The following is a 27,032-nucleotide window of genomic DNA, read 5'->3' as shown; positions in this document are numbered from 1 at the left end:
CAGTTCACTTTGGTTTTGTGAAGTGGCTCAATATACAATTGGTCTGAAGTAATCTTGAAGATCACGTACAGTTATGTGTTGGGTGATATAAACACACCTAGTTTTCACACTCTGAGCTTCAAGGGGTCATCAGGTTATCTCAAAGGGTTTCAACATTATCTTCCAGGGGTCAACAGGTTATTTCAAATTGTCTCACATTTGGCCTATTCTCTGTGGTTTATACTATGCTTTGGCAAAGGGGCGGCGATTTGTTTCAAATATTGGGGGGGGGCATTTGCTTGGGTGCAGGCGAATTACTATCTAAGCGGAGCGCCACCATTGGTTGGCGCGCAGCGTACAAGAAAATTTCTGGTTTTTATAGCCCCCAGATCACCGAAAATGGCACTTCTCGGGCTTGAAAATGACCAACCAGATGTACACTTTTGCCTGGGAACCAAGCTTTTCCCAATAGTTTTTTTTCATTCATATCTCCTGTGGATCATTGCATTTGTAGGTAATTCTACGTAACGTCCCACAATACCCGTCCGTCCCACTTTTCAAGGTTTTAAGCCCATTATTTGTTCAGAATTTGAATAATAAATTCACTTCAAAACATACTCATAATGTTGCACAAAATTTCATCTGTGGACAACCAATATAGAAAAACCCCCTTCAACCCCTAACAGACCGGTCGAAATTGCACGAGTAGAGGGTAGTATGATGAAGAATGTTGGTCAAGGAATTTTCGAAAATTCAGACACAGTTAATTTATTGGTGTACAAATATTAAAACCTCTTATGTCGGCTACTATAAAACTTCGATATCATAATAAAAATACCAAAAATATATTCTCGAGGGGGGGGGGGCGGTCTCCACCTTTCGCCCCCCCCCTTGGCTACGCGCCTGCGGTTAGAAATCTTGTAGGAAACAGGCCAAATGGAAACCCAGTGAACCCATATCGATGTGGATTATATATATATGAGTGTACGTACTTATACTCATACACAAGAGATGTACAGACATTATGATAATAATCATGAGTGACTACATGCTATACGGTCAAAGGTCACAGAAACGACCACGAAGAGTCATTTACCTCATGCAGCATGTGTTGGATGAAGTTTTAGCCACCGCCAAATATGATTTGGATAAATAATCTCACGCATTATTTTCTATTTATAGCCACAAAAAAATTATGCCACCAAATATTGGGGGGGGGGGGATATTAGTTACTATTATATAATACCGCATATTCCCCACCTAAAATATTGGGGGGGGGCGCATGTCCCCCCTTTCCCCTCCCATGGTCGCCGATATTTTTTTAAATATGGTTGTTACAGCCCAATTTTCCTTTTCATCGGCAAACCAAATTTCATTACGGATGCGGTCCGTCTAGCTATTCATTTCGAATAAAAAATGAAAACTACTTTCGGTCATATATAGTAACAAATTGTGACACGGTTAGAAAGGCGCCTTGCGAGGAATTTGCCAAGGGAGGGGCGTATGGAAAGCCGTTTTAACATTTAATAAGGAATTTCAGATATCTCGAAATAATTTCAGATATCTCAAATTAAATTACAGATATCTCCAATTTATTTAAGATATCTACAAATATATGCAGATATCTTAAAATCAATTTCAGATATCTCGAAATACCAGGGAATTTCAGATATCTGAAATTGAATTCGAGATATCTCGAATTCAATTTCAGATATCTCGAATTCAATTTCGGATATCTCGAATTCAATTTCAGATATCTGAAATAGAATTTTGGATATCTCGAATTCAATTTCAGATATCTCGAATTCAATTTCAGATATCTGAAATAAAATTTCAGATATCTCGAATTCATTTTCAGATATCTCGAATTCAATTTCAGATATCTCGAATTCAATTTCAGATATCTGAAATAGAATTTTAGATATCTCGAATTCAATTTCAGATATCTCGAATTCAATTACAGATATCTGAAATTTCCCGATTAAATGTTAAATGGCTTTCCATACGTGCCATTTTAACATTTAATCGGAAATTTATGCATATGCATTTCAGATATCTCGAATTCAATTGCAGATATCTCGAATTCAATTTCAGATATCTCGAATTAGAATTGCAGATATCTTGAATTCAATTTCAGATATCTCGAATTCAATTTCAGATATCTCGAATTAAATTTAAGATATCTGAAATAGAATTTCAGATATCTCGAATTCAATTTCGGATATCTCGAATTCAATTTCAGATATCTCGAATTCAATTTCAGATATCTGAATTAGAATTTCAGATATCTCGAAATCTTTTTTAGATATCTCGAATTCAATTTCAGATATCTCGAATTCAATTTCAGATATCTGAAAATAAGAAACAATTTCAGATATCTAAAATTCCCGATTAAATGTTAAAATGGCTTTCCATAGGGGCGAAGCTTGTAGGCAAACTATCTAAGCGTAGCGCCACCATAAGTTGGCGCGAAGCGCAAAAGAAAATTTTGGTCGAAAATGCCTCCCAGATTGCTGGAAATGACACTTCCCAGGCCTTGTAAGTTGCATCTAAGCATTTTCTATTTTGAAGTTACTAGCGATATCATAAACAAATACATAAAATATGCTAAAAAACTATGCTAACTCTAACTCATTTCATGTTATCTAACTCTTTCATTATAACACTTTTTAAAGGGAGGGATGGTGCATGGCAGAGCTGATATGCTAGTTCAAAATTAGTGACAGAAAATGTTCATTTGCTCATACATAGGACATCTAGGCTATGTGTCATTGTTTCACAGAGGGAGACTTATTTCTGATTATTGAAACAGTTTGGAATAAAAATTCTATATTGATAAATCCTTACCAGTGAATTAATTGGTTGGTACCCACAATTAGCCAGATAGCTAAGTGGAATGTTTGAGCAAATCACAAAGCCTTCAGAGTTCAGACTTTGATATTTTCATGTATTTGAAAGTAAATTCAAGGAAAAAGTGGAAGAACTCAACACTGAGAAATTTTAGTATAATTACAGGTTGCAATTCAGAGACAAAAGTTGAATTTTCAAAAAAGAAGAAGATAGGCCTACAATTGTCAGACTAAATAACAATTCTAAGAATGGAGTTGCCAAAGTTAGATCTAACTGGATAGTTTGTGTTTACACATATATGCAGGCGAAATGATCGATACATAAATAAACCAAATTTATCGGTCTATATAATGAACGATCGTGAAACCTGAAGCGCCAGGTTTATTATTGACTATTTATTGAACATTTACATTGCTTTATATAGTTGGTATCTATAGGAATTAATTGGATAAGTTAACATTTCTGAGAGCGGGTATTTTAAATGAGAAAGAACAGCCTTTAGTTATTTTTTCTTGTAACACTGATTTTGCCGCGAGGGGTGGGTAGGGGGGGGTACCAGTACTTTTAGGTGCCCCCTTACCACCCATCATTCTATCATAATAGGTTAATAAAGGACATACCCAACAGAGAGAAAATCAATATCTTCGTTAGTTGCACGGGTATAGGCTGGTCAAAGAGGCAAAGGGCTATAGGCCCTGCATAGCTAAATGACATATCCATATATCCATCCACTGTAGCAATTAACAGCAAAGATAACCGTTACAATTCAGCCAAGTTAAAGTTAATTGAATCAAATATCTTCCCTCTCCTGAGAATTTTGTTCCCCTAACTCACAATTCCTGGCTATGGGACTCCCCCCTTCTTGGTGCCCCGTCCCTCCCTTCCCTCCCATTTCCTTCCACATGTCGCTTTCCTTTTCAACATTAAGATTCTCTTACAGCCTGCAGGGAGCCATTTTTATTCCCAAAATAAAGATATCTTCAAATATTTACAAATATTCTTTAAATAGTTACAGACATCTCTACATAAATTTGACATATCTGTAAATGAAAAATATATCTCGCTAATGCCGATAAAATGTCAGAAATCTTTGATTAAGTTTAATTTGTTTAGAGATATATTTCATTCCCATCAATATATCTTTAATTCGACTTAGAGGTAACTATTCAACATATTTTTTAATATCTATTTAAGATATCTTTAATTCGATAAGAGATATCTTTAATTCGATAAGAGATATCTTTACATCCTATTTAAGATAACTGTTATTCGAATAAGAGATTTCTTTCATTCCTGTTCAAGACGTCTTAAATCAGGCGCGTAGCCAGGAATTTGCCAAGGGAGGGGCGAAACTGTAGATTCTGCATTGCAAACTATCTAAGCGTAGCGCCACCATGATTGGCGCGAAGCGTACAAGAAAATTTTGGCTGTAAATGCCTCCCAGATCGCCGGAAATGGCACTTCCCATGCCTTGTTAGTTGCATCTTAGCATTTTCTCTTTTGAAAATACTAGCGATATCATAAAAACCTTAAAAAAAATTGTAAAAAATATGCTCAAGGGGGGGGGGGGGGGGCGGCTGCCCCCTTCCCCCCCCTTGGCTACGCGCCTGTCTTAAATTAGAACAGGAGATATCTTTAATTCATATAGAGATTTTTTAAATTCATATTCATATATATCCTCAATTGCCTTTGTAAAATATCTTTAACTAAAATTAAAGATCTTTCATTCCTATTTATGATATATTTAATTGGAATGAGAGATATATTTAATTCCTGATTTAGTTTTAATTTCTATGCAAGGTATACTTAACTTCGATGAGAGATATCTTCAAATTTGAATCTATTTTAAGACATCTTTAATTAATATATTCACGAAAGATATCTTAAATTCCTTTTTAATATATATTAAATTAAAATTAGAGATATCTGTTATTCCTACTCATATATTTTTAATTCCCTTTTACGATATCTTCAATTCAGTGAAAGATATCTTTAAATTCTGATACCTTTTTTAATGAATTGTTTTTAATTCCTTTTTTCGTATATCTTCAATTTCTCTATTGAGTTCGATTTGCAGATGTCTGAAATGAAGTTTAAAGATAAATCATATTAGGTAAAGATATATTTGAAATATTGAAAGATATCTTGAATTTTAGGGGGGGGGGGGGAAAGCAAATGGCTCGCCATACTCTCTCATTATCAAACATGAAATTCTCCAAATCATACACAAATTCCCAGTTTCATCAGCTTTATTTTACGAGATCCGTGAATCAATAGGTTTTAATTCCTTGAGTGTTTCGTGGAATGCAGGAACTGTAAACGCAAAATCACTCGCGGAAAAGTGGTAGGCCAATTGGCAATAGTTAGTGTACGATTGGAGGCCTGACCATATCAGTTTATCACACGATCGGTATTCGAAGAAATGGATGAATACATTACGTCATGCTTGTGTTTCGGCACTGCATCAATGACGTATATACGTATAGTCAACGTTCGGATCTACTTTGTTTCGCAGTTGAACGACAAGCATGGCGGATGACAACGCGGAACCAAAGAAACTACCACCAAAAAGCTATGGAAACGTCATAATTTCATTGGAAAATTGCATGTTTGATAAGGAAAGGTTGAAGACAACAGCTTCGAAAGTCGATGGTCTTGATCCAGAAACAGAAATCAGTCTGAGAATCCTAGGATGCGAATATATTCAAACCGCCGGCATCTTGTTAAGATTACCTCAGGCAAGCCATCCCGTGAACTCGGCTAACGTTAAGACTGTATTAGTTTGTATTACTGTTCTTCAGTAGGCCTAGCCTAGGACTATGCTATGTCTATTTCGTTTTATATATACGACACAATTCGCAGAAGTTTCTACATCATTTTTTTCCTTATCCATCCGCTGTGCCCTTTGATACGACTAACAGTTAATGTTGCGTCCTTTCCTGGTGTAACTTGGATTTTCTGTTTAATGCCAATAGGCCTAGGTGATTTAAATTTGCCTCGACAAGTAACGAACTTAAGTTAAGGCTAGGCCCTTTCTCGTTACTAGCCTAACGTTATTGTGTTCACAAAATGCAGCAGCAGCACTACCAGATGCTATAGCCTATAGGACTAGTTGCCATGTTTGAATGGCAAATTGTAACCGCCTATTTGAGGCCATGTTTTAAACTAAGCATAGACTATACATGCTTAGTGAAAACTAAAATAATGTAAAAGGAGATTTTCTATTAAGTATTAGACACCTTAAGCTTAAATTAATGTGTTGAAATTTAATTTATTTATTAATGTGTTGAAATATTGTTCTTACATGTAGGCCTATACTAGGTTGCATGTGAAGTGCACAAGCTCATTGTGGCGTATTCTGAGCAAACATTGATGAAATATATATTTGAACGATAAAACTAACCATATATTCACTATCCATGGTCAACTCCTACTCCTTTAAAAGAACATTTGTGCTCTCACTGTTTAAGCATCACGAACTTACATTAGGCCTATACCATCATATTTCATATGTAATTAAATGAAAGCTTGAAACTACGTAGGCCCTAGTAGCTTTAGACTCGGCCACTGTCGGAAACATCTATTTGAAAAGGCCGTAGTTATTCTTCAGCCAGGAGTAACAATTATTTATAAACTATTCTTACGACATCGGAGAATTTCTGGTTACACATGCGCAGTAAAGTAAATAAAGCAACTGTGCATGCGTAACCGGAAATTATTGTTACTCCTGGTCGTAAAAATAGCCACTTTGATTTGAAAATGAGGCTTAGTCCCAGTGAGGCAATAAGTCCAGTTGCTTTTATTTTTAGAATGACAAAATGTTGTGTGGAAAGTCCACTGAGTCTTCATTCAGGGATGGAGGATCAGTGGCAGTGGGGAAAGAAAGTTAAATCTTGAGAATGACACAACATTATGTAGAAGTTTTCATAAAACTGACCCCCAGCTCTGGGGTGGAGGCACAATCATAGTGAGTGATAATTGATAATTTAATGTTGACTGCATGTACAGAGAACATTGCATGAAAAGGTTTAATCTACTTAGTATCCATTCTAGAGTGGAGGCACAATCATTTTGGTGATAGAGTGATAGTTTTGATAAGTGTGACTGTGACTAATTATTATTGTATTTTATTTGATAATTTGCTTTCTCTTTTTTTCCGCTCTGTAGGTAGCTATGGCTACTGCACAAGTCCTTTTCCAAAGATTCTACTATTCAAAGTCTTTTGTGAAACATAATATGGAGGTAAGACAGCTAGCAATTCTGTAGTCTTGTATTGGGTAGCCTAGCTATGAGTCAGTTGGACACATGACATATTGACTTTATAGTACAGATAGCAATGTGTTATGATGCAATGTTGGATTGTTGATATAACTCATTGCTACTAACATACAGCATAATTTCACTCACAACAGTTCACCTGGTAATTGTGAACATCCTTTAAAGACTTTAAATAATTGTAAGCATTATTATATTGTAATAGTATGATATAGAAGAATTTTTTTTAACAGTATATCTATGAACTATAGTATAGTATAGTATAGTATAGTATACTATAGTATCCATAATGTACTCCCAACCCCCAGTGAGTAAAATATTTACAATGCCCAGAAACTGGTACAGTAGTCCATCGTGATGGTTAGTCAATATTGCATATTAAAGGTGGCCAAAGTTAGTTTCATTATCAGTATGTTTAACAAACCTGTTTGAAGATGATACCTTTGAAGCAACATGTGTAGGAGCTTTTTTTTTTAAAACAGTGAAACAGAACAACCTTTTAGTGTACATATTTCACTTTAGAATGACAAGCAGTACTTTACTAGACCCAAATAGACTGGTTCATTATTTAATTTACCTCTCCAAATGTACTTAAGGATAACAGCTTTATAACCAGTTAGTTGGTTCCTAGATTAATAACAATTATAAAATCATTGCCCACATATTTATGATTATTTTATTCTTTTTAAGATTGTTGCGATGGCCTGTATCAATCTTGCTTCAAAGATTGAGGAGGAACCGCGACGTCTACGAGATGTGATAAATGTATTCTACCATATCAAACAAAAGAGTATGAACAAGTAAGTATATTCATGTTATTGATATTCCATCCTACCTTTGAGAGTTCTAATTGGAAGTTATCAGTTAAACTCCTATATACTCTTGTTAAAAGTACAAGTACTACTTAAGCCGTGTTCAGGGAGGAATGGCATCATGTGTAGAGTAGAGGTGTATTTGTATTTTACTGGTTGAGCAACCTTATTATTGTCTCACTGTAAAATGTTTTCTGGTTAATGGTTCATTGCCAATAGCATTTAAGGGAAATATATAAGCTTGTCAACAGATGGTAACACAACTGAATAGTTCATTTCATGAATTGTATTGCTCTTTGATGCAATGTTACCAGTTACAGTCCTTTGTTGTGTAGATGTACAGTGCAACATGAGATCTTAAAGTAAATATATTTCCCTCACCTTGCTAAATGCATTCCAGTTTTCAGGCCAGGTTTTGGTAGTGATGGGATCAGGTGAAAAGCTTGCAGCCTGGATCATCCAACCTTCTTTTGGATCCAAATAGATCTTGTTTATTATCCCTAAAGTATCACATCGATGTGATGATAATATGGAAGAGCTTTAGTAAAAGAAAGTCTCAAAACTTATTATGGGATTGCAAATTGAGCATGTTCAAGGTTGCATTCTTTCTAATCATTTACCATCACTACTACCAATTCTTATCGCTTTGTAATTGATGACATTATGCAAATATGAAACAAAAATTGGCTGCAGGAATATTTTGCTTGATAATAAATTGAATGCAGAGAATAACACTCTCCTTCCTTTTATGTTAATGTCAGCCTGACAGCCAGCCTGCCTCTCTAATGAGTCATTGATAAGAGAGAGTCGTCTGGCAAGTCATCCTGCCGAGGGCTAAGCCTGGTCTCACCCCCAGTGCTCCCTGGGAACAATCATCTCTTTACTTCCTCTGCTCCTGAAAAAATTATTTGTGGACACTTCCGAAGGACAAGGTTGGGCAACTGTTTGCACCTATCCCAGTTAGTTCTCTTGGACTTGGTGAAGTAGGTTTGATGATGCAACTGGTAAGATAATACCTGTTTGTGGATCATTTGTATTGTGCGTAGACAACATGTCTGGTGGTTACTGGGTCAATCAGTTCTCTGTGGTGATCATTGCCAGCGCTCAGATGAAAGTATACAACTAGGATGTGACAGGTTCATATTCAAGGTAATATACACCCATTTCTTCACCTCTGTCATAAACATACATGAGTACTTGCTTGATGACAACCAGGGTTAAAATTGCTTCAGTTGCTAATTTGCACTAGTGATGCTCAGAATTGCCCAATTATCTGAATTTTAATGATACTTATGTAGACATTTTGTCTGCATTGCTAGAGTACTTAGGATACTGCTAGTTGATGCCTGTGTCTTGGCATAATGCCTGTTAGAAACATACAGGTAATAGACACTAGTGATGTCACCAATAATAATCATTCTGTGATCCACAGCACTGATGAAGATTGGCCATGACTCAAAGAACACAAGCAGCTGCTCATGTGCTTTGTAATTTAGGTCATTACAGGCAATGTACTATAATATTCTTGCATCATTGCAATATTAAAAATTGCATTAAATCAAGAAAATGGTCAAGTGGATTTAAGGGTGTAAGTACAATATTTGTCTGCTCATACTTCCAATGGTGCCCACATTGGTATGGACTTTCCTCAAGAATTAAGCAATGGAAAAAAATCTAGTAGCAAAGAACTGATTATCAAATGGGTACAGTAAAAGTTGGATCATACTAAATATTGTACTTAAACCTGATAGTGTGGTGACTGAGACAGTTAAATACAAACCAGTAGTACTAAGGTAATGCCATTCCTCCATAGGACATGTTATAGACTAAGCTTTGTATTAATCTTGTGCAGATCTGTGCTGTAGTAAACATGTTATCATTTGAACAACTAGTTGATAGGAATTGCTACATCTTTGTCATTTCAGACATATAGAACCGATGGTCCTCGATAGCAAGTACATTACCTTGAAGAATAACTCCATCAAAGCTGAACGAAGAGTCTTGAAGGAACTTGGCTTTTGTGTTCATGTGAAGCATCCACATAAGGTAAGATCTTTATAGTTATTGGATTCTGGTTACCAACATGAGCACGTTACGCAATTGGTGATCTTCTTAGGTGCCGGTGCCCATCTGATTGTGTGTGTCATGTGTGTGAGTGTCATGTGTGTGACTGTGAGCGTCATGTGTCTGGTTGTTAGTCTCGCGTGTCTGATTGTAGGGGTAGAGTTGTGCGATTATTTTGTTTAGTGACAGCTTTGTATGCATACTGTATGGTATTATATGCTTGGTGCATAGGAGCCCTGGACATGTTGTCATGTACTGAAGGGTACTACAGTGTTTCATTACTGTTGCTGTACATAGAGAGTCTTTGAAACCTCTTCAAATTTTAGGGCAGTACTTTATTTTCAGTCCATGCTGGAGACCAAAAGTAATGCGATGGCGTTTGTGTGTATGTGACACCTTGGCATGACGAAAACTCAAAACGTACATGGTGAATGAATTTTGTACTTGGTATATATACAGAAAAGTTGTATAAAAGAATAAAAACGTAACACTTGAGAATAAATGTCATATGTTATAGGTGGGTCAACCTTTTCGAGTGCAAAAAACACTTGCTTTCTGTAGTCAAAGGTCATCTGAAGTCGACAAAAGTTAAAGTCTAAAAAGCTTGTGCTTAAAATTCAACTCCAAACATAAAGCTTGCATGAACTTCATATTTGATATGTGGGTGCAACTCATTACGTAGGAATGCTTTGTGTGCACAGTTTATATTCAATGTGCACTGATAAAAATGCATGAAGTAATCACTAAGCCTGTTGGCTTTCTGGTTAATTGTAATGGCATAGGGTATTTTATTCCTTGTCCATTATGAAAGGAATTTCTTTTGCAGGCATATCTCACCTCAGAAAAATTTGCATTGTCATGTCTGATGCTGCAAACATGTTTCTTGCTCAGAAAACTGCACATTTCTCAGCTGGACTAGTTGGTTAAGAAATACCACAATGGCTTCAGGATTTGGTCTCCTAGAATCATGATAAACTTAAAATTTTGTTTATTTTCTCAATTTGAAGATGATTGTGATGTACCTTCAACTTCTGGAGTTACAAAGCAACAAACGCTTGGTCCAAACAGCATGGTAAGTAGAAAGGCATCATATTACATGAAGTTATAGTAAACTCATATCATATCCTACCTGCTGGAAGAGATGAATCTGCTGCCGAAGAACTGTTCTTAAAATGAAGTATTCCAACAGAATTTTGCAAAGAAGGAAATAAAGATCCCCCCCCTCCACCATTGCTATGATTCTTCTGTCAGTGTCGTAAGGACTTATCCCTTCTTCTAAATAACCTTTAAGCCTACACAAGATTGACTGATATTTGACAATAGTGTATATAATATAAAAATATTAACCCGTGGTTATCTTTGACTTACCACAAGCAAAAAAGCTAAGTTATGGTTGATATTCATTTGCTTAATTCTTAAAAGATCTGTTAACTTTCCTGTACTCAGATAGCTGTTAACAAGAAATTGAAATTTTGTAAGAGTTACACTGCAGTTGTACAGCAAGGAGACTTAAATCTTAGCCACATTACAAAGTGTGTACATCAGTCACACATTTTTTTTGTGCTTGCCCATCTGTATATCTGCTGTGCAGCTTATGGGGTTTCACATGACAAGGTTTTAATAGGCATTGTTTATTTTTTCTTTCAATTTGAAGGCCTTGTGGTAAGTAGAGTAAAGGAAGCTTCTGGGTCATGTGACACCCTTGCACAAACTCCTCTTGACCAATAGAACTGGACTGGTGGGAGCAGTTGGTGCACGGCTGAAGCAACCATCTTTCCTCATATTCCACATCTCTCTTGATGATGTCGTCTCTGGAGTCTTGTTGAAGTCACACCATTGAAACCACTGTCCCTGCAGATGTCAGTATTGACAGTCCAGGATTCGGTTAAGGTGTCAACATGGATAGATCTTGTTCTGTTATGCATGTATAATACTTTATTGATTGACCAATAAAAACAAAAGATCTCTTTGTCATTGTTTCATTTTAGCACCTACATATATAGCATCATATTGAATTGCTATAAAACATTTTAAGGCTTTATACAGTTGTTGTCAACAGAGGATCACTGCAGATTATCATGATAGATATGCTTATGTACTATGTTGATTTCATTAGCACATGAGTAACTGATGTCTAAGGTCATGACTGCTGTGTTTGGATAGTAGATTGCAAGGATTCATTTGTGAAATTGTGAAAAATGCATTCAAGGAAGAATTTCAGAGAGCTGGATTAAAACTCTCATTGTTGCATGGTTTACAACAATATAGCAGTTTGAACAGATATGATATTAACAGTCCTTGTTGTTGTTGTTTGCTGCATTTCAAGAACAGTCTACTTTTGCCAGAAATGTCTGCAGAGCAAGAAACAAACAACATGAAGAGGAGAGGAACATCAACATCAGCCAGCTACACACAGGAGAAGACATCGGGCAGATCAGATGAAATATGTTGAAACCATGGAAATGAAACTATGCAACAGACACTTCAGCTTGTTTGGAGTGTGATACCAGGAATGTGTCGACGACGAAGGCAGAGGGTGTCCTTGAGATTGAGATTGCTTAGCTATACCTATTGAGCTGAATTAAACCTTGGCCGTATTGGACCACACCTCATTGTAGCATCCTTAGAAAGTTGTGCTAGGTTTAAACAATAGTTACCGTGAGAAGTAAACTCAGGAGCTCTTAACGTTCCCAATATAATGCAATGAAGTTGATTTTCCAGTAAGCTTCTGCAAATACTCTGTTTGCCATTCTATATTAGTTGTAGAACCTAGCATTGCTAGATGACCTTACCTGTGGTATTGAGACATAGTATGAAGGAACATTATTTTCTACGCAGGAAAGTGATACTGTTGTATTGGAAATTGCAAGGTTTCCCAGTTGCTGCCCTTAACACTGCAATCTAACCGACATGGATCAAAGAATTTTCTGAAAGCTATAATGGACATGTTATCAATAAGATTTATTTAAAAGTTTGTTTAAAGGTTATTCATGCAGTAAATTGTAAACAAGACTACAACAGGAGAGATGTGGAATGGAAGGATGGATTGTCAGCTGGTAGATGGATGGTAATAGAACTAAAAATAACAATCAGGTGATGTGGAAACCAGCCACACCTATCCAGTAACCAAAGACTTGCACCGTACTAATTGTAGGCCTTAGTTATCAGTAAATGTTGCTGCACACTCTTCCAATACTCAAGTGTACAATGACATGTCTAGCACCAATGTAACTGCTCACATCCCTGTTACCTTACAGTTATACCTGAGAACATTTAGAGAAAATTATGTACAAGCATTAAAAGTTGTTTTGGGGAGAGGGGTGCTTTAGTCATGGGGAATACTAAATGACTATTTTCCATACTCATTGATATATAGAGGATGTGTTTATTAAAACCTGTGGATTAGTAAGTTTAATAGTGGATTAGTAATTTAATTGATTCTCTAGCAGATCTTGTATGCATAGAGTTGTTCTATCATTTTTTACCCTCTTTTCTTAGGAATTACATGAATGACAGTTTAAGAACAGATGTCTTTGTGAGGTATCCTCCAGAAACCATTGCCTGTGCTTGCATTTATCTCTCTGCCCGTCAGTTACAGGTATTTAGACCCATTCCTCCTTTTCAAAAGTCGTATAACTCACATTCCAACCAAACTTACTCTTTCATGGTGCTCTACTGACCTTACAAACTAAGGACACATGTATGTAATGATACTGTTAGGTTTTGTCTGTATGCTATTGGGAAGGCAGGAATTGTCTTAATTTCTTGAGACATGTTATGTTTTGCTGGCTATTTCCATCCTGTTAAGTTGCATTAAGTAGTGATTCTGCCCTTTTGGCTACTTTCCATAGCCTCCTTTCTTCTCATCAAGATACCAGATGGAATTTATGTACCCTTAGAAAGCAAAGTATAGTGTGACTTTAAAGAAGGGAGTGTTACCTGTTTCCTATCCTTCCTTAAAGCAGGTGCTATTACAGATGATAAAAGAACATCAGTGCAGCAACATATGTGGAGTGTTAGTGCAATTGCACCTATGAAATATTTAGAATCGGCAAATTTCTTACAAACCTGAAAATATATTGTTATTCACACATCAAGTCCTCTGCTGGTGGTAATCTCAACAAATTCAATATGCCATTGTGTAGATATTATAGACACCTCCTGAGCGTCTCATAGGCACCTGGATTTCTCCCATTTATAGGCAGGAGGGGGGGAGGGGGGTCTCCCCATGCTCAACTTATACTTGCTTAGATCAACCAAGAAAAGTGTTGTTGCAATCAGCCAGCGATTAGGGATTTTCTTGTAACAATAAAGCCAGAGTTAACATGCAACCTTTTCTTGTGCTGTATATACTGTCTTTAAAGGCAAGTAACCACTGGGAGGGGTCTACCTCTGGTTAGTAGTTTGTGAAGGGAAAACCACAGGTCTATTCAAATGTAATTTTTTGAATTATATTTAATGTCTGACATGATACTACCTTCACTTGGTTTCATCAGGTTGTACTTCCAGAGAGCCCAGATTGGTATGGCCTAATGGGAGCAACTCTGGATGAGATGGAAGATATAGCTCTTACTATATTAAGACTCTACACTTTCAAACTAGTAAGTAAACATCACTATTCTCATTAAGCCTCTACACTATCAAACTTGTAAGTAAACAACTATTCTCATTAAGCCTACACTATCAAACTAGTGAGTAAACATAACTATTCTCATGAAAACTTGTGAAAGGTAAAGGCATTCTTATTTCATGCAGATACTTAGAGATGATACATGTTAATGAACCTTGTCCTGAATTGAGCCACTCATTTTATCTTTTGGCTTATCACAAATTAATTTTAATGATGGATGTGAGTTTTAGGGGGCCCCATAGATGTAAATTACAATTGTTCCAATGTTAGGTTATGTTACAAAGAATCACACATTGACTATGAATGCAAACATATTTAATTTAATGTTCTTCCTGTACAAACATCTCCCACTTTCTTGTCCATTTAGAAGCCATATTCAGAACTTGACCGTGAAGTGGAGAAATGTCGAGTGATCTTACAAGCAGCCAAAATGAAAGCCAAAGGCCTACTGAATGCTGAAGGACTGAACAGTGCTGCTGGCACACCACAGAACTTCTCTCCACACTCAAATAGTACACAGAGTAAGTGGTTTAATGCATTTCTGCTGAGGCATTGATTAGATATGATTGTTCAAGAGAGGGAGGGGGAATTAATTGAAATGTTTAGATTTATTAAACCAAAGAAGTAAGACCTTATGGAAAAGAAACATTTATAACAGTCAACTTGATTGTGGAATTTCTTACTAAGATGGTTTGTGTGCAGTGTATGATCAATAATGTAAGGCTTGCCTAATTGTTTGACAGTCATACATTGTGTAATTACAGTTCTTACTAAGATGGTTTGTGTGCAGCTGTATGATCAATTATGTAAGACAGTGATACATTGTGTAATAAGCAGTTCGGTTTCTGATTTTGTTTTGTTTTCGTTCAGATTCTCCTAAAGTGAAAACAGAGTCTCCCGGTCTTCCTAATTCATACAAGTTGGGGAACAGCCTCGTCAAGGAGGAGAGCAATGGTTCGACTGCCGCTGTCAAGAAGTAAGATTTGTTTCAGTATTATATATATATATGTATTATATATATGTCTTCTTATAGCTCTCAATTATGACATATTACTGCCTCTCGCCTAATCATTTTACTTAATTCTTGTCATCATCTGGGAAGTAATTATTAGCATAGTTTGTGGTATTAGGTATGGCCTTGACTCATTGACAGATAGCAGGGTAAGGAGGTCCTCAAATTCTAGTCAAATCGTGGGTGGTTTACAGGGAGCAAAATTGCAGTGTCACTCTCCAGCTTTCTAGCTAAGGGCTCGGTTGTAATTGTGGAAATGTGCATGATCTTTACTTTTTACAAATCTCTGAATCGCAGCCCTCACAAGCATATGGATATGCTGGGTGAATTTACATGCAAACGCACTGGATGATTGACTCAGATTTCCACTTATGCCAGTTCACCCAACCAGATACATGTTTAAGAATGCACAGGTTGGGTCGCTTAAAACAGTCTGTTTTTGACTTGGAAATTCTGAAAAAATTGACAAAGGATCTGTTCAATAATTATGAGCCAACTAATGGGGATGAACTCATGATACCGCTTGGTCTCTACGGGTGAATCCAAGTCAATGGTAATAAAACTCAGCATCAACTTGACATGTTTTGTGGAACTAGATAGTACCATTATGACAGCCACCTCTGGTTGATTTTGTAGCAACTAGAGAGCCATATGTCTTGAAAGGTAATCTGTTTATGTATGATGAGTTCTCCATGAGTTCTCCATGTATGATGAGTTGTCCATTAACTGTCTCATGTTATGCAATTAGGTTTTAACTATGGCATACATGGCCTTGTTTCCTTAAACCTTCACATTGTATTTTACACAAAGCAATAATCGAAGTCAGTCTTGAAGGACAGTTAAAGAAGAAAACTGAAGCATGATCTTTGGAGTTTATTTCACTTGTATTCCTTAAATGACAGTGAGAGAGATGGTTTTCCCATCACCCAAGATATATCTGATTGTTCTTGCAGAGAGAACGGAAAGATTGCAGAAGTCAAGAAATCCAGCAAATCCAGAAGTAGAAGTCGAAGTGCGTCTTCTGTTGAAAGTTCAAAGTCCTCCAATAGCAGAAGTGCGAGTAAAGAGAGGAAACCAGTTCGCTCCAAACAGAAGGACAAGAGGAGGAGAAAGCGAGATGACCCTGGGGGTAGACGACATCATCCTCGATCCAGAAAGAGGAAGTATAGCCGGTCAGCCTCTCGTAGTAGAAGTAGATCAAGATCCAGGAGTGGATCCTACGACCGTCACAAATACCACAGGAGGAGTCCTCCTCACAGAGACTCTAGGAGTGATAAACATTACCACAGGGATCGTTCAAGAAGCAGATCTAGGTCGTACGAACGTACCTCTGACAAATACCGAAAAGTGCTGAAACGGGAATATGGTAGGAGTGGCAAAGAACGTAGGTAACAGTGTCTTGATGTATCTCTCCATCATAATTTGTTGTAAAATTTCAAGTTTGGCAATTATGTTATATAACTTGGTCAAAGATATTCCTCTGTGTCAGTCAGTCAGTCAGTGAATGCCTTGTTTTAAGTGGTCGGTAAAGCCATTTGTCCAAGGCAAGCAGAAATGTAAAGCACAATTGACTTACTACTTCCACATTGCCCTGTAAGTATCTTGAATATGGTGTCACTGTCTCTTTAGTTATGATTTTGTCTGTCAATGGACTACACCTACAGCAGTGGTTTTGACAGTACTTTGTTGATAGAAACTTCTTTAGGGTTTTGTTTCTTTTGTTATGCAAAGTTTGGTTTTTTTTTTACTTTTGTGAGATCATAGAGTTTCATCAGATGTTAGTCATCTACTGAGTGAGGTGTCTTTCTCAGTGTTTCCTTTCTAATTGTGTGCTGTTGTTTTTGTCCACTGCAAGTTGCAACTGCACTACCAAGCAATGTTTACGATGTCATTTCAATGTGATTGCTGCTTAAAAGCTGATAGAAACTTTTCTCTTTGGACATCACTTCACAGTAATTTGTTAACATCAAACTGAATCAAATTGGAACCATTGCATTTACATGCATTGTCAACTTAAAGAATGACTTTCTGGAGAAGTCTCAGTAGATATAGTTCTACAGAACTATATGGATGATGGCAATGTCTCTTTAGCTATTCAGGTTTTCCAGGTATTCACTTTCTTTAATGAGTTAAATCTCTGGAATGCTCCTTTAAGGCTAAATTGAAGATGATGTTAGCTCCTCAGTGCAGAACGTAATGTTAATATCAATCCATTGTTTGATACTAGTTTTTATAAATTAACCAAAACTTGTTCTTTTTGACTTCATATAAACAACAGTGCATACTTATATTACATTCAACATCATTTGTCCTTGAAGTTGTAGATCTGCAGATGTGTTGAAGTTGTAAACATGTTATTTGAGGCCATGAGATTCTTGTGTTTTCACTTACTTTTTTGGTTGCATCAGAGGAAGTGTTATAATATCTGTGTTCTTCACTACCAAGTCCAATCTCTTAAATTAAATCTCAGGTCATGTCTCAAAAACAAAATGTATAGAATCCAACCTGGACTGATAGCAAGAATAAGTGATGTGAGGGCAAAGCTGCCTAAAATATAGACACAAGTCTTATTGAGAAGCAGTTCCAAAACTGTCAGGAATACTATATTCAGCATCATATGCTATGTAAACTGGTCAAGTTGCTGTACAAGTGAAACAATGTATAGCAGTTTTTACATTATTCATAGGCTTCAAAGCTCAAAATTTGTAGATTGAATATCCCTGAAAGGTTCAAGGAATTATTTGTTAATTATTATTCTGTGCATGACAGTAATAAACTCTTGTTTATTGATTTGATATGACTGGTTACTAATCCAATCGACAGGAAGCCAAGTTTCCTTGGGTATGCACATACAGTAACGTGGAGGTAATTAGAATATTACTACCATCATTATCATGTTCTTTAAGGGTGATCATCTGTGGGTGGTTTTACTCTATTTTGGTATTATTTCTTGCAATCTGCACTTTGTTTTTATTTCCTGAATCATTATGTTTGTTTATACATGATGTTGACAGTTATTTTCTGACTCGATTACTCTACCTATTTAGGTTGGAATTTGTAAAATTTTAATAATTCCAGTACTTGTGTCCAACTGTTCTGGCATGTCCCCATTGTTACCCCTTAGCAATTTGACTAAGTTCTAATTGTTCAGGGGTAAGATCTTGTGATTAACTTTGTGTGTATTAAAGGAGTTTCTTGTACCATTTCCTTTCAATCACCATTTTACACTTAAATAGTTTACAAATACAAATAAAAAGATAAGATAATATTAAACTAAACGGTATTTTCCTTTTATTTCTCTGTGTTCATCTTTGAAATGTACAAAAAGTTCTTTGTCCTTTAAATTCCACTTTTTAAGGATATTGGTGCCTCAACAAAATTGCTAGAAATCGTCTGCATTGTTAAGTCAAAACCATCACCTCACAGCATTTGGTATCGTGAAGATACCCATCTTTCTAATTTGATATTTTGTGAGTGATTGTCATTATAGATATTTAAGTTTACAGAGGAAGATATTTCTACATGAAAGTAGCATTTTGATGAAAATTTCGAATACTCAAATTTATACATACCAAGAGAGTATGAATAAGAGGAACACATTTTTTTTGATGACTTCACATTCAACCTTCTGTGATCCACCAGTCAAAATGGGTTTCATTCAAGAAACTACATCTCAAGTTAAAGAACAAGATACTGATGGTTTTTCAAGCAAATGTGATGTTACTTTGATAGGACTGTAATATTGTCTGCCAAAGGAACATCCCTTTAAGTTGAACCAATCAGTTCTGTAGCGCATGTTTACACAATTTTCACACTCCAACCGATGTTACAACTGACTCTCTTACAACAATATTGTCTGGCACTTCAATGTGGTAATCATATCAAGTGTCACTGTACAAGGGTATGATTTATTGTTTCAGTGTAATTATGCACCTTTAAAATGTAAATGAAAAGTAATCTAGTATTCATTGATTTTATGCTCAAACTTCAAGAATTAGTTGCTTCCACACTCAATGAAATTTAACCCTTTTCAATCTTGAAATAGTTAAAGGGTCATAGACTCCAGGAAGGTATTTTTGATCACCCCCAGCAATGTTGTAATGTTAAAGGAAACATTACCGAAAATGTGATGATCCTAACAGTATGTTCCACTTGTAGAGGTCCTTGGCACTGGGGCAGTTTGGGCTTGAAAATTAGCAAGCAGGTTGACATGACAAGTTGAACACAAAACTAGTCACATCAGAATTACATCTTGGAATTGTTCAAAGCAGGATTACCAAATTGGCTTTTGAATTAAATCACCCTGCTTCATTACAGTTGCACTATAGAGTTTAAATTAATAATTCTGCTTGTATATCAAATTCCTGGTTACAACACTGTCCTCAATGTAATCCAGTGACTAATTTCAGGATGCACATGATGATGTCCTGTGAATTGACTCCCAATCGAAGCTCATTCACTGTTTGTGTGACAGAAAATACTTCCACCATTCATCAGGATGTTACAGTAGTTTTCTTTGCTTCTTGAGTTGAGGAAAGTCTAAGTTTCCTGATGCCTTCTTCTAGCAGGTCTTGCTGGGTTGTCAAACGATTCACAACTTTGTCTGGATTTTTAACCAAAGCAGATAGAATGCCCTCCTCTGTTTTCCGTTTAGCTAGCTCTGTTAAACACTGTCAAAGAGGGAAAAACAATGTTCAAAACATGAAAAGAACTTAGATACATTTCACCATTAATGATGTCCCTATGCACACCCTCAGAGCTGACTAAATTAAGATTTTACAGGGTTTTCAGATGTGGTTAAATACTCTCCAGGTGGCTCTAATCATCATGTAGAAAGAAACAGCAGGGTCAAGTACCAGCTGTATCCTTTACCAAGATGATCCCCTGTGTATTACATTAGAACATTCCTACCAGTTGCAAGACAGGTTATGATATTTGCTTACAATACATTGCATTTAACCTAGAAAACCCTGCAACAGTTTAGTTTTTTATTGAAGGTTGGGATTCCTGTAAATGGAATGCCAAAAGCACCACCATGTGTAATTTTACTGACACATTCAAAGTAGCTCTAAGTTATTATTAAGTATGTAAATAATCACTGTAGAGAAATAATACATGTCCACCATTGGTAGAAATGTATTAAAGACGAGTATCATTCAGCATAGGATTCCATATATCTAAGTGTAAATTGTGTACATGTAAATAGTGTATCTAAGTGTACATGTAAATATCTCTGTAGATAAATAGTACATGTCCACCATTGGTAGAAATGTATTTAAGACTAGTATCATTCAGCATAGGATTCCATATATCTAAGTGTAAATTGTGTACATGTAAATAGTGTATCTAAGTGTACATGTAAATATCTCTGTAGATAAATAATACATGTCCACCATTGGTAGAAATGTATTTAAGACAAGTATCATTCAGCATAGGATTCCATATATCTAAGTGTAAATTTAACCTCCTTCAAGTTTGATTTGACTACTCACCTGAAATGTCTTTGGTTCATAAACTGCCAACTGAGAAAGTATTTTACGGTCAAGGGCGACATGGTGCTGTAACATAGAAAATAGAGAAGAGGATGTAATAAACATATCTCTAAATCTATTAGATATTAAGCTAATCTTCTTACATATTGACATGTTCATTATAAAGTAGTGTCCACACACAGAGAGGCACAGAAAGTACAAGCAAATGAATGGTGCTCTTGAATTTGAAGTGGTTAAAGGTAGTCTGTATTGGCCCAAAATTATAGTGTTCTATAATTGCTAGACGTTTTCAAGAAGTACTTTTCCTGGAGGTCTTTACTCTCCAAATTTTTCTCAGACATTCTAAATGAACACACAAGATGACTGGATGCCCCAGTTAGGTAACTTTTCTCCAGGGTGGTAATAAAAAACAGTTGTAGAATTTTAACCAAAGGTGACCATTTTTCTAAAATCTGGCATATTTAAGGTTAATACAGCAAAACTCCAACCTTCTAAAATAAAAGTTCCTTCTGTAGATTTGTTAGTACACTATATAAAAGCGCCAATGGCAGAACAGTTAATACCTGAACTAGTCCACCAATGAAACTACTGTACTTGAGGCCATGCTCCTTGGCTGCAGCATTCAATCGGACAATCCAAAGCTTTAAAGATGAAAATTGAGAGAAGATGAAGGTAAAAATGCATTAATTGAAGAAGATGTATTAGTGCCTTCCCATAGCTTTTACTTTTATATTCTTTACAGAAGAAAGCTACCATACTTATATTCAACTGCAGTTAGGTTCCCCCATCCATCTACTCCCCTCTTTGGTGCTGTGAAGTAATGCCATAAGTCCAATATATACAAATACTACAATCAAAAGAACAGGAAAACACTATGATGCCAGTTCCTACAAATTCAGGTCCTCATAACAGCATTTTGATCACATGGATGAACCAAAATTTGCATTATACCTGAGCAAAGGAATATCCAAGTCTGTAACTGGTTGTTGACAAACACCACAAATGTGGGCTTTATTAACAAATATATATAGATTAACATGCAGCCCACCAAAGACCAAAATTTGTCAGTTCCCATACCTTTCTTAAGTTGTTTTTCTTCAGATGTCTATAGCGGTTTTGGTAGACCCAGGCTCTGTGAACTGCTCTTATCGTCAGACTATAACAGTTCCTATGGCGACCATAAAAATGCTGTCAAAGAAATTGGTAATAGCAGAACATCATGAAAAAGAAATGTGCAGTTCCCCAGAATTGTAATCGATAGTCTAGCCCATCTGTGCATAACTCTAAAATACACTGCAGATGTTACATACAGATTTTTATATTCTAATCTGTGAACCTAGCATTTGGAAATAGCACCTATGAGTATACACAATAGAAAACAAAAGATATAAAGTGGACAAACTGCTTAAATTAGAAATGATCAATGAAATCATTCTAGCAGATAAGGTCAAGATAATATGTTCATTACTGTTATGATTTATCCTTATAATTGAGCTTAACTGTGATAATGAAGTATTTCCTGAAGTATACAATGCTACATATCTACACAGAATACATCCAGATATCCTTGTACTTTTATTTTCATGACTTGATTGTTACTGAGACTCACATGCACAACAGTTTTGCACAGTTTTGTCCTGGCTAAATAGTAAAGCAAACTTTGAGGTCAATACCTTGGTAGTTCTGATCACACTGCTTTGATGACTTACTATAGTTTGAGGTTAATCCTGAATGAGTATCTTGCCATCTCTTTTACAAGAACCAATCATTAGTACAGTTTATGCAATTTAATGTACAGGCCTTGGCCTAATGTCAACTAGAAGTCGGGATAGTCATACTCAACTGTATAGGTTAAAATTTACTGGTTAGGCACGATGCTGTTACTAAAGATAGGCTTTAGCGAACAAAATAATTGGTGGGCTCCGAATATTGTCATTGCCTTTACTAGCCTAGCTAAATATGCCTAGGCCAGGCTACAGTACTAGACTGTAACTTGTGCAGTATTGTAGCATAATTACTATGCCTAGTAGTAGTTACGCTACAAAACTGCTAGTGCTACATGAGACAGTCTGCGCGACATATAACTATGCTACGTTTAATGTTACCTTTGCGTGATCAAATATTATTTTCTTCCTCCAATATCTATCTCGTCCCTGTTTAAACTGGCCAACCACTTGCCTTTGTAGAGTGGCTGTTAAAAACACCATTTTGATAAAAATTGCTTTAGTCTAACGTTGGCGGTGTTTCAGTTGCTTTGCAATTATTCATTCATGCTGAAGTACTTCTACACACTATTGATCCAAAGCTAAACATGTGTGTCATATGAACGGAATCTTAGAAGGGACATCAAACCAACGATTTACGCACATCGTCAACTCCACGTACAATTCCATGTGATGGTGATGGAAGAACACCGGCATGCATCAAGCCTTAGTGTTCTCTTTGTGAAGAGTTTTCAGAGAAATGATAGGCAGATATGTATCGTTTAGAAAATCGGTGGGATGGAGCGGGTAGAAGAACGGACAGGGCCCTCCCTAAAAGTTGTATGTGCTACGGTGGCCCAGATAAGACATTACAAATTTAAACTTTTTTTCTCAAATTGTCAATATTTGTTGGGAATTTCGACTGTTTGCTTGAAAATGTCATGAATCTGTTAATACTTATATAACATTCTTACTTGTTCATCGAAATTTCCTTTTATAATTTTAACCTTCAGTATACATGCAATTTGGAATATTTTCTCGAAATGTCAAATTTCGATCATTTCATCTTTATTTTTGGTATTTTTATTTTGGTAGAATTTCGGATATTTTCTACTTGGGTTTTCCCATTGTTGTCGAAATTTCAAGAGACTAATCGAAATTGTATATCAAATGGTGATTTTACTAGCCAAGAAGAAAAATACATTTTGAACAATAAATCTCGTTATAATTTCATTCAGATTTATTTTTAATTATCGTTCAAATGATACCGCTTTCACATTTTCAAGGAACAGCACACGGTAAAGCGAGATCGTTTATTTTAGGAATTGTTTTGTGGAAGTGCGCCAGTACCAAGATAAATTTCACTCAGCCGTAAACAACAAATTGGACCACCAATACAGTTCTTACATGGTATTTGGCATGCAGTGGACGCAGTGATATTGCATTCAAACAGTGTGTAAAGTTTTACATATCAGGCCTAAGCGTAGACGTGACCGCAGTAACAAGTCAATAACACTGACAAGTGAAAGGCGAACTTCGTGAAGGTAATTAAGTTACTCGTAAATAATTGTGGTTTAGTAAAAATGGTAATTTTCAATGCATTATTCACATATCTCAAGAGTTGAATTACATTTTTTTTCTCTCAAGGGGATTAAGAGCAGACGGAACGGAAATAATTTGCACAAACGTTAGGGTCATAACAACATTAGCATAGGCCTACTGTAGCCTGTAGGCTAGTCTAAATCTAAGTTTGCCTTAACTTGGCTTTAACCTTTAGAACTCCCATTTCGACTTAGGCTAGGCCTTGTCGATAGTACTATTAAGCCTAGGCTATATCTTAGTTTGCTTCAATCATAGCCTTCACAGCTTAGGGGCCTAGCCTATAGGTTAACTAGCCCTAACGTATGGACTCTACTTGGCCATTACACTAAGGAGACAATATTTTTGGGGGATGTGATGTTGGTGTTGCATGACCCACTACCCCAATTTTGGGTATAGCTACACTGCAGGTTCCAATGAAGGCATTTTAAGGTTCTCAGTGTTTTAGTTGTTCTATGTTTGTTGCTCTCGGAAATGCCTAAATATCTCACACTTAATCCAATGTCAAAAACTTGAACTTGAAGGTTGCTAGAGGTCTTATTATTATTTGTCACCAAGTGCTACATGACACTTTTTATGTGATTAACAGGCTATGAAGGACCTCAATGATCTGGGCTACCTTCATCTTTGTGCCATAAATGAATTTGTAGTGATAAGCTGTCTCTAAGAGAAAGATACCAAACAGGTAAAGTTGAAATTATTAAGGAGTCTAAGGACCCTTTTACAAATTCATTGTGTTCCAGGGACAGTAAAACATTTTTGGGGATGGTATATGACATCTGGGAACTGTCCCTTTACATGGGATACGTGTTTCACCTTACGTGAAAGATGTAACTTAAGCTGCTAGTTTAGTAGCTCTGTTCTCACATTGGCCTGATGGTAATACTTCCAAAGTTTTGGTGGGATCAAAGGGAATGAGTATATGCATATCCTAGGCCTAGGGATAAATTAATTTAGGGCTCTCCCAAAAACGTGGCACTTGCACAAACATTGTTACACAATGTTACTGTAGCAACATGTAGCCAAGCCATTGCATCAATTAGCAGAGCAAACTGAGCAACTTATTTTCCTTCACTGGGAATCCACTGGAGGTTTTGTTCCACATAAATCATTCTAAATGGATATTTAGAGAACTGCAAGGCTGTTAAAGTTCCAAATTAATATTCTTGTGAACAGATCTCACCAGACTGAGCTACAAAAAGTCTTGAACTTAAATGCAACTTAAAATAGCCCCACGTACAGATTGATAAAACTCAGTATTGTGCAGTTCGTTATGAGGTATAACATACAATTTACAGTTATACCTGGATAGTAAACAGGCTTTTAGAGACAAACAATATGTCCAGAAGAATATTACAGTTATTGATTATACAATGCTAAAGAAAGTAATATCAATCCATTTTGTACGCCTTAAGTGTGACTGCCTCAGTTGTGTTGTACTGGAGCTGACAACTGGGAGTGGCAGGGGGGGTGGGGGTTGGGCAAGCATCACGATTGAGAGAGCATCCCCCTCCCCCCCTCCCCCCCACATTGGTGCTGCCACTGAACACAGTAGTCACAGTTAGGAAATTCATAAAGGTACCGTAAACCACCATACTAGTCTGTTGACTAAACTACATAGCACTATTTGCTTAAACATTTCCAGCGTCCACGTGGAATGTCAAATCAGGAATATTCAGGAACAAAACCATTACAGTAGTGTCAATGTCCTCCTAAAATGTAGCCACAATGTTCACAGATTTGACCAAAGAAGATGACAAAGTAGTGATTACGATGGTGGTATTCATTTATGACTTGGCGTTGTATTTAAAGCAAATATTCTTAACCAGGTTAAGTGCACCATTTTCCAGATAACCTTACCACATAGTAGGCCAATTTCCTGTATTTTTACATCTGGAGGTTCTTATGGTAAATTTACATATTTCCTTACATTTGTTGTTTTTTACAATTGTTACACATGTCGCTGCACTGATAGATTCTGTAGTGACCACTACTGACAGCCGTTTTGTAACTACTTACTTGTCATTTAGCAATGGTAATTAGCATTGTCTTAAGTAGCAAGAACAGTTCAACTTGCTGCAATAGTAATTTAAGGTAACAATTACTTTGTATTTTAATGCATGCAGTTACTTTCTTCACCAATTTACTGGGATAATAGAATAAACTTGTAAGGCAGCATTTTGACTTTAGTCAACAATTTTACTGTCTAGTCTGCAAAAAATAGGATTGAAAATAATAAAATTAAGTGATGGACCGTAAAAATCATTACTTTGTAAACAATTACTTCCCGATCTGGAAATTGATAGTGATTGATAAATTCCTCAGCATCGTTCTCCGTTGTCTTACATATTTTGATTAACAAACAATGTAAAGAAGGCAATTTGTTTTTTCGTGCTTTGATAATATTCACCTCGGTCTTGATGGCAATATTAATATGTTTTATTGTCAAATTGGATGAAGATGCAGTATATCGCTAAGTCCTGCCTGAGAAAGTTGATCCGCTGCACTGTTTACCATGGTATTTTAATACTGCACAGTGTCCTATACAAACTACCAGCACTGCATCTACTGTTCAGTACAACAAACCATGGACTTTGTACTGTAGGAACATAACGA

The 27,032-nt window shown here is 36.3% G+C and overlaps 3 protein-coding genes across 3 annotated transcripts in view; 2 read left to right on the top strand and 1 right to left on the bottom strand.

Annotated features, from left to right (window-relative positions):
* The first annotated feature begins 5,344 nt into the window (after window positions 1-5,344).
* Window positions 5,345-18,900, top strand: LOC139976308 (cyclin-L1-like). Its single transcript, XM_071984973.1, has 10 exons — window positions 5,345-5,567; window positions 6,997-7,071; window positions 7,795-7,904; window positions 9,842-9,962; window positions 10,988-11,052; window positions 13,479-13,578; window positions 14,477-14,581; window positions 14,978-15,131; window positions 15,481-15,586; window positions 16,576-18,900. The coding sequence occupies exons 1-10, from the start codon at window positions 5,358-5,360 to the stop codon at window positions 17,012-17,014; spliced, it is 1,485 nt and encodes a 494-aa protein (XP_071841074.1). The 5' UTR covers window positions 5,345-5,357; the 3' UTR covers window positions 17,015-18,900.
* LOC139976315 (large ribosomal subunit protein bL20m-like) lies at window positions 18,897-23,581 on the bottom strand. Its single transcript, XM_071984997.1, has 5 exons — window positions 23,220-23,581; window positions 22,192-22,302; window positions 21,678-21,755; window positions 21,115-21,180; window positions 18,897-20,292 (listed from the first exon to the last, which is right to left on the bottom strand). Exons 1-5 carry the CDS (start codon window positions 23,319-23,321, stop codon window positions 20,116-20,118), a joined length of 534 nt encoding a protein of 177 aa, XP_071841098.1. The 5' UTR covers window positions 23,322-23,581; the 3' UTR covers window positions 18,897-20,115.
* Window positions 23,582-24,200: 619 nt separating this feature from the next.
* Window positions 24,201-27,032, top strand: part of LOC139976304 (phosphatidylinositol 4,5-bisphosphate 3-kinase catalytic subunit alpha isoform-like) — a 35,866-nt gene continuing 33,034 nt past the window's right edge. Inside the window, exon 1 of the mRNA XM_071984963.1 lies at window positions 24,201-24,361. The gene's annotated coding sequence lies outside the window, so the exon portion shown is untranslated. The remainder of the gene's footprint in view (window positions 24,362-27,032) is intronic.

The sequence above is a fragment of the Apostichopus japonicus genome, chromosome 11 (assembly GCF_037975245.1).
Source record: "Apostichopus japonicus isolate 1M-3 chromosome 11, ASM3797524v1, whole genome shotgun sequence".
In the NCBI taxonomy this organism is placed as follows: Eukaryota; Metazoa; Echinodermata; class Holothuroidea; order Aspidochirotida; family Stichopodidae; genus Apostichopus; species Apostichopus japonicus.
The sequence above is the reverse complement of the archived record's forward strand: the minus strand, read 5'-3'. Positions and strand labels throughout refer to the sequence as shown.

What these genes read in the sequence shown, in the direction of transcription:
- LOC139976315 (XM_071984997.1), bottom strand. Translation starts at nt 23,321, where the DNA reads ATGGTGTTTTTAACAGCCACTCTACAAAGGCAAGTGGTTGGCCAGTTT. An exon ending in TCATTGGTGGACTAGTTCAG is followed by an intron (nt 21,181 to 21,677) that starts GTATTAACTGTT and finishes TCTATGTTACAG; the next exon opens with CACCATGTCGCCCTTGACCG. An exon ending in ATGAACCAAAGACATTTCAG is followed by an intron (nt 20,293 to 21,114) that starts GTGAGTAGTCAA and finishes CCTCTTTGACAG; the next exon opens with TGTTTAACAGAGCTAGCTAA.
- LOC139976308 (XM_071984973.1), top strand. Translation starts at nt 5,358, where the DNA reads ATGGCGGATGACAACGCGGAACCAAAGAAACTACCACCAAAAAGCTAT. An exon ending in CGCTTGGTCCAAACAGCATG is followed by an intron (nt 11,053 to 13,478) that starts GTAAGTAGAAAG and finishes CTCTTTTCTTAG; the next exon opens with GAATTACATGAATGACAGTT. An exon ending in TCTCTGCCCGTCAGTTACAG is followed by an intron (nt 13,579 to 14,476) that starts GTATTTAGACCC and finishes TGGTTTCATCAG; the next exon opens with GTTGTACTTCCAGAGAGCCC.